This window comes from Electrophorus electricus, chromosome 13 (assembly GCF_013358815.1).
Source record: "Electrophorus electricus isolate fEleEle1 chromosome 13, fEleEle1.pri, whole genome shotgun sequence".
In the NCBI taxonomy this organism is placed as follows: domain Eukaryota; kingdom Metazoa; phylum Chordata; class Actinopteri; order Gymnotiformes; family Gymnotidae; genus Electrophorus; species Electrophorus electricus.
Window position 1 is genome coordinate 8,914,421 of NC_049547.1, and position 13,464 is coordinate 8,927,884.

At 36.2% G+C, this 13,464-nt stretch overlaps 1 protein-coding gene across 4 annotated transcripts in view; it reads right to left on the bottom strand.

The window, feature by feature from the left end:
• Window positions 1–2,859: 2,859 nt before the first annotated feature.
• Window positions 2,860–13,464, bottom strand: part of LOC113571339 (coiled-coil domain-containing protein 9B) — a 28,432-nt gene continuing 17,827 nt past the window's right edge. For 3 of the 4 annotated variants that reach the window (XM_035532825.1, XM_035532823.1, XM_035532824.1), the window contains 8 exons: window positions 11,918–12,102; window positions 9,475–9,524; window positions 9,124–9,177; window positions 8,458–8,554; window positions 7,751–7,784; window positions 6,705–7,356; window positions 5,918–6,000; window positions 2,860–4,218 (listed from right to left, as the gene is read on the bottom strand). In XM_035532825.1, the coding sequence (XP_035388718.1) occupies window positions 4,192–4,218; window positions 5,918–6,000; window positions 6,705–7,356; window positions 7,751–7,784; window positions 8,458–8,554; window positions 9,124–9,177; window positions 9,475–9,524; window positions 11,918–12,102 (1,182 nt within the window). In that variant the 3' untranslated portion in view covers window positions 2,860–4,191. Of the gene's footprint in view, window positions 4,219–5,917; window positions 6,001–6,215; window positions 6,371–6,704; window positions 7,357–7,750; window positions 7,785–8,457; window positions 8,555–9,123; window positions 9,178–9,474; window positions 9,525–11,917; window positions 12,103–13,464 lie in introns of those variants that run through there. The other variant, XR_004776786.1, reaches the window with a different exon arrangement.

The window sequence follows — 13,464 nt, forward strand, 5'->3', positions numbered from 1 at the left end:
CTACTGAGACAACATAACACCACAAAATAAGTAAACATTGAATCTGTATATTATTAAAGAGAGAAAGGCATACTGTTCATGACTCTGACTGTGTGTTTTTGTCTCATTACCCTTCATTGTCAAATTGTGAAGTCATAGGCATTATTACCATACAGCTCTGAACAAGGAGAGAGAAAATTAAAGCTATGGCGTTATAATAGGTCTTTCAGCAGGATATGAAATAGCTGCATTAGTTGCCTGAATGAAAGATGAAAGAGAACTGGGACCAGTGGTGAAGGTCAAAAAGTGCTGTAGCCACACATGGACCACAGACACACCCCTTTCCAACTCTCAGTGCATCTGTTACCAGAAATTATAGCATAGGGCACTCTCAAGTATAGAAGTGCCTGTAGTCCTTTATGCAAACCTTAGTGCATGATTTCAGAGCGGGACCCAGGTGCAACTAATAGACTGTGATAATTATCAAGAGAATTGGAAACCATTTTAGAATGTAATGCAGCTGAAGAAACTGAGTACAGAGAGTTCAGTGGTGAACAGTCTCTAGAAATGTTTGGCCCCTCATTAATTTAAGCAGATCTATGGAGTCTATTTATGAAGCTACTAGACAACTAAGCCTGCAAGTCCTTGCAATATTTCAGTGGAGCTGGAACTCCCTAGGATGGAATGTTGCAGGTAATCAAGTAATAGGTGATGCTGTGAGTAACAGTTCTTGAGAACACTGTATTGATTTCTCTTAAGAACAGTATGTCTTAAATTTGTCAAAGTTGCAGTTTGTAAGTGCTACTATGTGAAGCCAAACAATAATTTCCAAAAGCTTTAAATGTACTTCTTAAAGAAAATAGACATCTAATGACTGCTACATGTAGCAAAGTGAAGATGTGAACACAAAGCTTTTTAACTTAGGATATCTAAAAGACTAAAGCTACCTTCATTACTTTATTACCTTTTCCAAGACCCTGATGCTTTAAGTTTGAACATAAAATCAATCTGATGTTGTAGAGAGGATAATGGCATCTCAAATATATATTTGTAATTCAGTCCTTTTGAAAAAGATTCTTGCTGGATTGGCATTTGGGGATTAAGGAGAAAATCTGATATGGAGGCAGACATTCCACTTATAGAGACCTCTCCGTATTCAGATGAAGCTAATACAAATACATTGTCAGTTTAGAAACTGCATGAAATTCACAAGCTCCTGTTGTTGGCTGGCAGTCTCCTCCCATACATGTCATGCATAGATGCACTCACCATTACTTGTATGTGTAACATATTTGGAATAAAGTGAATCTTATTCTGACATGTGAATACATCTTCCTGTATATCTGTTGAAACACACACATATGGAATTTTCTGTGCTGCATGTTAAATCTCACATGCCCATATACCTTCTACACACCATAATGTGAGTCTATCCATGTAACCTTCTATCCTTACAGAGATATGGAGCATTTTTTTTTTTGTCCCACTACAATCAGCACTGTAGCATACATGACCAAGGCAACAGCTGCACCTAGTCATGTGACCTAGATGTGGAACACAGCATCCCTGAGGATAAAGCTGCCCCAGAGAGGGCCTGTTGGAAAATGTAATTAAAAGAGTAACAGAAGGGAAAGCACTGTTCATAAGGCATAGGGAGCTATTTCCAGAGCAACAGGCCCGGGGGATGGATCATTCAAGATTAATAAGAGACTAATCCCAAATGGAAGCCCCTTAACACAGCCAATACTAAATGGCAGGCATCCATTTTCAAACCACCTTTTCTCTGCGTACATTATTTTGTACAGAATATTAACTTCTGTGCATTAATCTTCTCACTGGTGCACTTGTTTCATAGCAAATCTATACTCCTCTAACACAATTAGACAAAAGAGACACATTATTAATAAACAAATACAGCAACTGCAAGCTAAAGCTAGGGCAGTGATAGCTCAGTCGTTAAGGTACTTGTATCAGCTAAATGCTGTAAATGTAAAATACATTTATACATATATTTTATTTGATGTCATTCCTTAAATTTGGTACTATATATATATATATATATATATATATATGGGGGGGGGGGGGGGGGAATGAGAAAAAAGAAAAAAAAAACAAAAAACTGCAGCAACCATCACAAAAAAGTTATTGAGTCTCATTTTATTTCCACATCTGTTGCTTTTCACATAGGATTATTCTTTTGAACATCCTTTCAAAGCATCTAATGATTTTAATGCCATTTGTACTTTCATTCAGTTTTAAGGGATGCTAATAATGATGTACCCTCACCATGGATTTCACTTTTTCAACTCCCACCCTCCAATTTCACACAATTTGATTTAAGAACTGCAGACTGAGCTACAAGACTGCTTCTCTCCTAACTGCTACTCTGAACCGCTTTCATAATTTGAATGCTGCATTATACAGTTCCTGCCCAAAACACACAGGTTGTTTGCTGCTATAGAACCCACGTTACCACACAGAGATCAATAAAACAGACCTATTTTCACTTTTTGAATGCCTACCTGCTGAACCAATATAAGGCATATCAGGTCACCTGACAATAAAACATGACAAACAAAACAAAACATGGCTAACAAATTATGTGAATATATATTTAGATATTTGCATTGTTTCTGATGACATTCAAATTATGTCATCATTATACGTGCAATACGTAAAAACAGTAAAAGAGGTGTTTATCATTTTGTTGTTGCCTAGCTCCATTTACTTATGACTAAGAGAATTAACTATGATTCTTTTTTTTAATTACTTCATTACAAGTCAAAATACATATGATACATAACCAAATAAATATCAAAGTATAAATCAATGTAAAAATACTTTAATAAATATTTGTTAATAAGATCAAGTGCAAACAGGTCAGCCAAAGTCTCTTTATTATGCAGTGCACTACATTTCAAATCTGAGTGAACACAACAGGACAAATGGTATCAAATACTAATTACAGCAATATTTAAAATATTAGTCATTAAATTTATGTTCAAACTAAATACTGATGATTTATGTTAAAATTTAAGTTAAGACACTCAAAAAAACCTACTGATAGTTTTACAAATACTAAATGATCAGAATGGGCCTGTAAATGTAATGTCACATTAAAAAAGCTGAAATATCACAGATGTATAATAGATAGATAAATATTTATATGGTACGGTAAAACTATCATATCTGTCCCATTGAAATGTATTCCAAATGATTTTAATCTTTATTTTGTTTATGAACAGTTGTTTAATCATTTATCTTATTGGAGTAGCCTATTGCAAATCTATAATCAAAATATGAATCATCAGTGGATACTGTAACAAGTGCATCATTCCAGGCCTATCTTAGAACATGTGCAATTACAAAATCTATTTTAAACAAGGCTGTTGAAGCTTAAGTTACTTCTGGACATAAAGGTGTGATAGCTCTCAAAATTGTTCTAACATTCATACAAAATAAAGTGCTTTTAATAATCATTGAAAGCAGTAAACATTGCTCAAACTGTCACTCAAAATTCCAAGTCCAAAAACACATGTACATACAAAAATAAATGTAACTGATAGTTGAGGAGGCTCCCACAGCAAATGAACATTTCATTTATATGTTTGTCTAGGTACCGGTATACTGTGTGTAAAATTGTATACAATTCGAACCAAGCATACAGGGAAGATCTGATTTACTACCAGTTCAAAAAATTGTGTATTGCAACTGCATACACGCAATGCCAGAACTCCACAAAGAAAATTTAAGTTAAACATTCAATATGCTGTATAGTGCTTTTAGTCTAATGTGCTTTATTTAAAATTCATGAAATCCCAAAACCCAGTTAATGTTAGGTTTTTTGGGTGTAGCCACATATAACAAAAGGTAATCAGGGTAAACAAATATGGTTCAGATTTATCTCTGAAGGTATGAAAAACAATTTCAAAGCAAGATATAATAGCATTACTTTCAGATGCTTTTCTCTCATCACCCATTCTCATTTTCTGTTTTCGGTGAAAACAATATTCAAGTTACCCATGTCCTATAATTTAGCAAAATGTGTTACCGTAGGTAAAACAAAAGTTGTGATAACCTTGCATTAGTTCCACACAGAACGTTTAAATTTCAACACAGAAATTTCAGCGTTCAGATTTCAGCACAGCCTTTTGCAAATTTTGGTTAAACTCCAAGTCTCGGCCCAGGTGTTAATACAAAGCAAAGCTCCATTTAAACTATTTTCCCATTCTCTCTGGCCTGGGTGAGGAAAGAAGAAAGAAACATTAGATCACAATATATACCCCTGAAACTTTACAAAAATTAATTAATGTATTGATGCATATAACTATATCAAGTCTTTACACTTGAATTTCTGAATTCCTTTTAGAGTCACTGCACAAATTACAATGAAATTAGATGCAGAAGAAAGAAGGAAAAGAAAATAGTTAAACTAATAAATAAAACAAACAAAAAAATATAATAAACTTAGAATATTGCACATTATTGCATCCTGAGAATCTTGAACACACTGCATCCTAAAAAGTGCAGAGAAGTAAAAGCAATGCTCAAGGTTGGGCACACTTCACTGAAATGATGGCTCTGGTTTAAAAACTATTTTTGAGTCTGTCTGTCCTTGATTAAATGGATTTGTAGTGCTTTTCATAGGGCAACCAGTTATACAGGTGATGTCTTGGGTGGGATAAGTCTTTAAGGATGTTGATGGCACTGTGAAGGCAGTGAGAGCTATAAAATGTCCTCATGGAAGAGAAGTAGGCAGCCGATAATTTTTTGGGAAATGAAAATAACCCTCTGGAGCACTCTAGTCCAGTGAGGAGCGTCTTAAGAACCAAGTAGAGATGCAGTAGCTCAGCAGACTCTCGATGGAACAGCAGTAGGATGACACCAGCAGTTTCTCAGGGTTTGGACCTCATTTGTCAGAGCTGCTGGGTTGAGATTAGTCTGCCAACCAAAAATATCCAGCCAATTCCAGTACTTTGTTCAACAACTTACAATGAAGAGCTGCTGAATGGCTATGAGAATGTGGTCAAGACATCAGATGGGCCACAGTTTCTACCTGTACACCTGTGTTTCTAGTCAAGTGCATGGAAATCGTTGATTCCCTATATGCATCTACCTCATTTGCACAATACTACTAATCACCCATGTATTCCTTAAGAGTTGCTCATCTTTATTTCATGCTACTTCACAGTCTGATGCAAATGAAACATTAAATACATTAAAACTGGGGTAAGATTTTGGTAAAATTAATTACTTTATAATTTCTTAATTACATATAAGATTATCACTTCTTCAATTATACATGCTAATATTTAAGGCAATCCAAAGCTATTAATGTCATTCTTTATGAGATCTGCTTATGATAAATGCAGTAAAAAAATGGAACCAAGTATGTTCCTGCTAATATGCTAGAGAACAAAAGACGCAAACCTTTATCATACAAAGTGGGGATTCACTTAAATAATTCTGAAAGTGCTGAACCTAAGCATCTGGCATAGGAAACCGATGTAGCAACTCCAATACGTTCTTTATTTCGCACCAGTACAAGCCTTTTTGATGTAGAAAGAAGTGAACCATTTATCATGTACCATGCCATTTCTAAACCTCTTGCTGAATCACTTGAACTCTCTACTGGAGCTTCAGTGGACTGCTCAGCCACATAAGTCAGGGACACTTCTGATTTGCAAGTCAAATGACTAATTCTCATCAGCAAGCAGTCAAAGCTTCACTAAATCAAGCCTCTTCATGACTAAAAAAGAAAATGAATTTGAACCATGCTCCACATAAGGAAGCCTGGTTCTAGTTCAGTGGTACATCTTCTAGGTGATACCTATTGCCCGAGTTCACCTACAACTGTGTACATGCACATCATTACAATAGAGTGTCTTTGATTTTACCCATCTACACGTCCATTTCATCATTTGAAATTTTCTCCTACCTTATCAGTGCTAGTGCTGTGGTCAGGGACAGGCTCTTCAGGCTTCAAACTCAAGACTGAGAGACTGGAGTCAATCAGCTCCTCTGTAAAGGAGAGTGCAATGTTCTCATTGCAAAGAAGAAACACACAAACCCTACCATGCTATGCATCTTGGTACACCTTAGTCCTGACATTGGCCAATTCTACAATGCAATTCCACACAGTATGCTAAAATATATTTTTAGTTTTAAAAAAGGTCTAGAACAAATATCTTCTAATTTAAGAATTTTCCTTTTTTTTTAACCTATTCTACATTTACCTTATTTGTAGTGTAAGGTCAGTTGATTATCAGCCAGTTTCTTATACTTAAACAATGAAAAGCAATTTTATCAATGATGAACACTAAAATTTGAATCCCAGGAAGCATACACTCTACAGTACTAAACTTCTAGTACTGTAAGTGTTCTGCCAATGCTGTAAAAATAAATACACATGCACAGACAGTTATAACTATTTGCAGAAATGCCAATATCAGATTAATTTTAAATTTAAAATGTTTAATTCTTGGCAAAAAAGTATATCAGTGGCAGGCTGAAAAATGCTAAAATATTTCTTTAACTAGGAAACCTGAAGTTAGGAAACACAAAAATCACATTTCCAGCTTTTGATACCCAATATAGAACAGAACATACACGTTTTGGCTTATTTAAGTTAAAATAGTCTACAAAGCCAATGCAAAATTACCTCCTATCAGACTTTTCAATCAATAACTATAGAAGGCTACAGCTAAACATGGATGCTCTCGTACCAGTACTTCTGGAGGTGTTATTTTTCAGAGGGTGAAGTAGTTCTTGTTCAGTGGAAGCAGAAGCATGGCTACCATTCTGAGAACTGAGGGTATAACAGGGTGATCCTTTAGAGTGGTTCCCAGTTACTTCCTTTTGGAAGCCCTGAGGTGGTTGTACAAGTTCTTTAACACTAGTCTCCTGGGCATCTTCCTGACCTGGTGTTTTTGTTTGGACAGCAGTGAAGAGCATGCTTATGACATCTTGTTCCTGGGATTTTTTAACACTTTCCTGGTGGTACTCGGAGGCCTGCTGTGTATCCCCCTCTGCAGGAGCTGATTTGGCCTGTAAGGTGTTCTTTAAAGAACAAGCCTTGGTCTCTGTTGTGTCAGTGTTGTTGCTCTTCTCGCACGCTAACTGAATGATGTCTTCCAAAAAGCGGACCTTCTTCTCAGCGCTTTTGGAGCTCAAGGTCTCCGAGTTGGCTGATGCTGTAGGAATATGTTGAAACACTGGTTTTGCATCTGTAGAGACAAGGCTGTTGGTTGCAACTGTCTCAGACACACCAGGCTTTGCTTCCAGGGCATCAGCATCTGGAGTGCTGCTGTCAACCTCAGGATGACAAAGAGCATCCAGCTCCTCCAAAAACTCTTCTAAACTGGTCTCAGAACATGCCTGGAGATTCAGTTCATAACAGATCAGGTTTACTCTACTTATTATAGAACCATCACATCATTATAGAATTGTAGAATTACAGAATAATCACTTCAGGGTTTCAAAAGTACTGTAGGACTATTCCTATAAAGCGAACTACATTTCCCTTAATCACTAGTTCTACACAATTTTACCTTACAAAAAATGTAATGTGGCCATTATTACTTTGTGTGCTATAAACATTTTGCTATGTGAAACTCAATATGAGTACTAGGTTTAATTTTAATATGCCCACTTTGTGGGCATCTCATATTGATGAGTTAAGTGATGACATCACTCAAGTGATGGTATTTATTAAACTTTTGTATAACTGAAAATGGTATTCAGTTATTTACTTTTTCAGTACAAAACTAACCTGTAATTGCTCCTCTTCTGTTTTGGCATCCCATCTGAAAAAAAGACAAAATATATATCTGTATACTTTTTAACAGCTGTATCAAGTACTGCAGTAACAAACCAATCGCATATACTACTAAAGAATAGGAAGACATAAGGGAATAACAGCCTGTAATTTAGATAAACTAAGGAGACACACTTCTACTTTTGAAAAAGATTTTCAAAATTACTAAATACTACAACATTCTTTACAAGGCCAATATTGCAACTAACATGCAAACATTAAATAACACCCGTCACTCATCTTTCAGTTTCAGTGGACATGAACAGACAACATGATACAACAGAAATGTAGTATTTAGTCAGTGTTTTGTACGAGTATGCACTCATGATTGTACAGTTATTGAGACCAACTCTTTAGGAAGCACCACTAATGGACCTTTATAGGATAAAAGTGAAAATATTTTAGGAATCTATTCATTTTAGCTAATTATCTAATTTAATATTTAGCCAAGTTGTCTACTTACCAAGACTAATGTAGCTATGCATATTTAGTGTGTCCAAATTTGTTGAAAACTAAGAAAGTATTTATGGAAACATTAAGCAGCCTTGGGTAGAAAATTATTAGCTTACTGATCAGAATTTCTATTACAATATTATTAAAGTAATATTGGAAGCACGAAAAAGCAGTCCAGGACTAAATGTGTGTTACACAGCTTCTCCCACCTCCGGGCTCTGCCCGTCAGACGATCCTTTCCTTTTGCTTTGCTGCCAACCACAGGAACATTCTTCCCTCTCTTATCATGTTGTCTAACTGGGTGACCTTAATAATATGACAATGCAGCATGTAACATTAACATCATGACAGAGCATTCCATTTCAGTGACAAATATAATTGAAATTACAAATTTTAAAAGCATGGGATTTTATAATTTTACACATGTGGTTGATGTTACATGAAATAAGACAAGATGCTGTGTTCTACTTCCTTCTGACCTGTGGCTTATGCATGGTCACTGCAGTTCACACAAGAACATCACAAAGAAAGACAAATGATCTTTTAGTAAGTGTTAGGAAACAAAACATGTTTTAATAATAGTCCCCATGTATCATGAACACTTTCAAATTTCATTTAAACATACCACAATAAACATGCATAGGTGGAGTCAGATGAAAGGGCAGGGACCAGTAGGAGATTATAAATATGTGTAGGTGGAGTCAGATGAAAGGGCAGGGACCAGTAGGAGATTATAAACATGTGTAGGTGGAGTCAGATGAAAGGGCAGTGGCCATTATGAGATTATAAGATAGTTAGCAAAGATGCCAGCAGGGCACATGGGTTGAAAGTAAAAAAATGAAATAATTTGTAGATTGGGCATAAGATTTGCCTACCTCGAGATTCTGCTGCCAAGGATCTTAAATGCCCCCCTCTTGGTTTTCTACCTCCTGGTATTCCAGAGAACAGTTATTAATTAATAAATGAAGACTTAAGTAACGTATAAAATTCTCAAGTATTTTGTGTGATCACCCTCCTTCAAAACAAACAATATTGCATACTATGGCTTTCTTTGCACAAGAGATAAAAATCAGTAAATTAAATGGTTTTGAAAAAAAGTGAGAAAGACCCCTACTTCTATACTCCCTTTCCCGATCCCCCATATCTTGTCTTTTGCAAGTGGACCCATTTCAACCATCAAAAAATGTTTAGTTTCCTAAAGACTGATTTCATATCAATGCTCTCACCTCTGTTCTGTGTTCCTCTCTTTGGTGTCCCTTGCACTTTCTCAGAAAACCTGTAAAGAGAATTTGTTGACAGGCAATCCAGGTGGACCAGGTCAATCAATAATGTGTGCAAGTAGGTGTCACACTGCTAATACACAAGTGCAACACAAAATTCAGATGTTCACATAAAGGCCTATGTGAAATTTGTCCACTTAGTTTTCTCATTTTGGATGGTATCTTTCTATGGAAGCATATTAGAAAGCCTCTTCTAAAAAATATAATATTTTGATAATACTGTTAATCATTCAACAGTCATCCTCTGTGTGTATGCAGTACTCAAACATTTCATGCCTCAATTTCATGCTCCCTTCAGTTCACTGTGGGTTTACAAACAATCCCAAATAAGGCAAGGCATTCTAAGCCACTCTAAAAATAGGCTCATGCTCAATGTCTTTTTCAGAAGGGAATCATTTTAGTATGTCAAATGCTGTTCTGTTGAGAACGTCCAGACATGGGAGTGTTAAACACTGGAACAGCACTTATTGCACAGTAGACCTTCCACATTCTCATATCTACACACACACAAAAAAAAAAAACCCTACTGTAGACTCACGGACCACAGAAACAGACTAGAAGCCAGGGCTCTGACCTGTCCATAAAGTGATGAAATGGTGAGGAATTAAATGGTGGCCATAGAAGGCTGGAAGTCCAGCTGCAATATATTTTGCTGTGGACCTGATTTTGTCCCAAAGCCCATAATGGTCTCCCAAGTTCTACTTGCCAGACAGTCAAGTTAGTCATTGCATGACTAAGAAAGAGTGTTCTAAAAAGTTTTCAAATAAAAATGAAGTATGAGGTATGAGTGATGCAAGGGTTTAGTTTCTATCATCAAAGTTGCTATAATATACTGCACAACAGAGATCGAAACATACCTGGTACCCCTTACATTTCTCGCTGGTTTCTCCTTTAACTCATTATGTTGATAACCCATGGTTTTCCTCCATTTTAAACTGCACAATTTTGGGTATACAAAATATTAATTTTTTCATCCTTCAGCTTTTGATGGAACAATTGTATTTGATGGGTTAAGCGTTTTGATCTGAAAGACTTTGCCACTCTTGTTCTTGCTACACTAGGTAGATAGATATTCCAGGGGTGACAACTGAGTCCTTGCAATAAAAAAAACAAAAAACATCAGCCATTTCCCCTTTTTGTATAATCAGTTATTTTACTTTTTCAATTTTTGTAAAACCTTTACATTAAAATTTCATTAAAATGCTAAATATGTTTTATTTGGACTTACTTTACTTCAGTCATGTGGGCATATTAAAATAAAACTTATAAAGCATTATTGCATTATTGTTTTTGTTTTGTAGAATGCAGAAGAACAGTCTATGGATATGTATTTTTTTTTTTTATTGCAAGGGCTCATTTATTTAAATGTGTATTTTCTAAAAGGTTAGCCAACTTTGTTATTATTCTTACATTAACAGACATTTCATAAAACTTGCTTCAAATTTGCTCCCTCAAACTTACTGTCATATAATAATATCAACAGTCACTAGGGGATTTCTACACAACTACACTCAGAAATCAAAACGGTCAAAAAAGATTTAGCCAAAACACGGTCAAAAAAAGAAAGAAAGAAAGAAGCAACAAAAACCATCTGAACTTTCCACAACTGTGGAACACTCCTGATGTAAAATTTCATCCCAAGTGAACTGACAAAACTGAAGTCTGTCTGAAGTGCTTTAAAATGTCTGTGTTTCAGCTAAAGTGAAGAATAACAACTATCATGCGTAATCATGCTTTCATGCTTAAAAACCCCCCAAAACTAAACAGGTAGCTCTGCAGTGATGTCTGCATGAGCATGGACCAAAAACAAACAAACAAAAAGACTAACAACCGTGGCTAACAGCTCAAGAGCTGAAAGTCAGTGAGTACACCATTTGGAATCTGTGCATTATTTCAAACAACAACAACAAAAAAAGGTGTGTCAGATTAGAGGCACTCATCTTTCTAATTTTTTCATTTATTCTATTTTTGTGTGTTTTTCTTTTTAAAATCTGCTTTAATGAATCACATTTCAAGTCTTGTTGACTGGATTAGTAATGCCTTTGCAGAAAACACATAGTTTATAAAACCTGCATGCACCTGGAAAATCCTAGCACGTTAGCCATGAAATATTTTTTTGTTAGTTTTTGATGCCATTTTTAGCATGAGCAAAGCCAAGAAGTCACTAGCACACAAGAAAGACTCAAGTCAGTTTCCACAAAACAGCAATTTATCACTATTTAAAGAGGCAACTAGGCATGGCAACAGAAACTGCTCAACAGGCAAAGAAAAAAAAGGAATCAAGCAAACAAGCTCAATGAAACTCAAATGAATGCCCAAGCCAAGGCAAGGCACACAAAGGGCACAGAGGGCATGCATCATGCACAGGGCAGTGAGAGCAGCAGCTTACATAAGCTCTGGTTTGTCCATGTCCCAGGCCCTCCTCCATTGTCCTTGGGAATTCCGGTGGCGGGCCACGCGCTCTTTATCGATTTCATCACGCTCCTTCTTCCAGCGCAAATACTCCAGTTGCCCTTCACGGGACGTGGCCACGTCAAGGTCAGCACTGCCCACAGTATCGGGGCCATCTGTTGACTAAAATTGAGTGAAGAGTAAGCCAGCAGTCATGCATGCCCCACAAGACGCACAATTTTCAGGAATCAAAAATAAATAAATAAACACATTAAAACAACAACAACAACAAAAAAAAATCAAGAGGCCAAAATTCTAGTGGAGGTTGCTTCTCATTTGGATTCATCATCAGATAAATAAGCAAACTGCCAAAGGGGGAACATTTGCAGGAATGAGGCTCATGTTCTTGCAAACAAGAAAATACCTGATTAAGACAGTGATGGGAATTCACACACACACACATTATAAACAAACAAAGGAAATCTGGCCTAATACATTGGCAGGGCTGGCACAGTTGTGATTTTGACCGTAACTGTTGGCACTTTTGTCAATGCAACCATAAATAGTCACCTCATTGCAGTCTAATATATATGGTGATTGTGATGAACAAATAAGGCAGATTAGACTACAAAAAATCAATTCCAGTGAACAGAGCGTAAAATGATAAAAATGTATTTACAAAAGCCAGGCTTGAGTTGTTGGGACACCCAATTTCACAGAAAAGGCATAAATTGTGATAACATCTATGTAGAAGTTACAAAGTCTAACCTAGAAGAAGAAAAGATTGGCAAATTTAGGTTCCCTGTGCCTTTAAAGTATGAGGTATTTTCTGACGTAAAATCAGGTGAAGGCTGAGAGGAAGCAATCCTCTAGGTACAGTCAGCAACATGGCACGCATGACAGTCCGGTGTCCTCCTCTCAGGGGATAGGCCTCTGGGTTAGCAATCTCTCACACTTCCCTGTCTGCATGAAAAGTGTATGTTCCACTATGCAGTTCACACCCTCAACTTGGTCCTGTGCCATAATGCTTATTTGTTGATTTAGAAGGGAAAAAAGCTGGTACGACATGAATTTACAAGAAATCATATTAAGCTAATAAAATAATTTGCAGTGTCATGTTAAAAATAGATTAATTCCAGCCATCTCTAAAATCATACCTACTGCTCAGTTGTCAATTGAAACTCCTTCTGTGCCATAATCATTTTGAGAAGAAATGTACATTATGGTTTCAGATAGGGATGACATGATACCAACTTTTCTGTATGGACCTGATACCAATATCTTGCATTTGAATGTTGATATTAATACTGATCCAATCTGACATTATAATTTCATATATTTGACAGAAATATAAATAACACTATTTTAAAAAAAAATCTGTGTTTACAAGACTAAAGCATTTTATATTTTTCCTTCCTTCCACTGGCATATAGTCAGTGTCTCTCTTAGTGAGAACATTTCTTGCCTTTGTCATCATGCTCTTGGTTCTCAGCTGTACTGTACCCCCCCCCCCCCCCCCCCCATCACATTGTCTCTCTGCTTAGC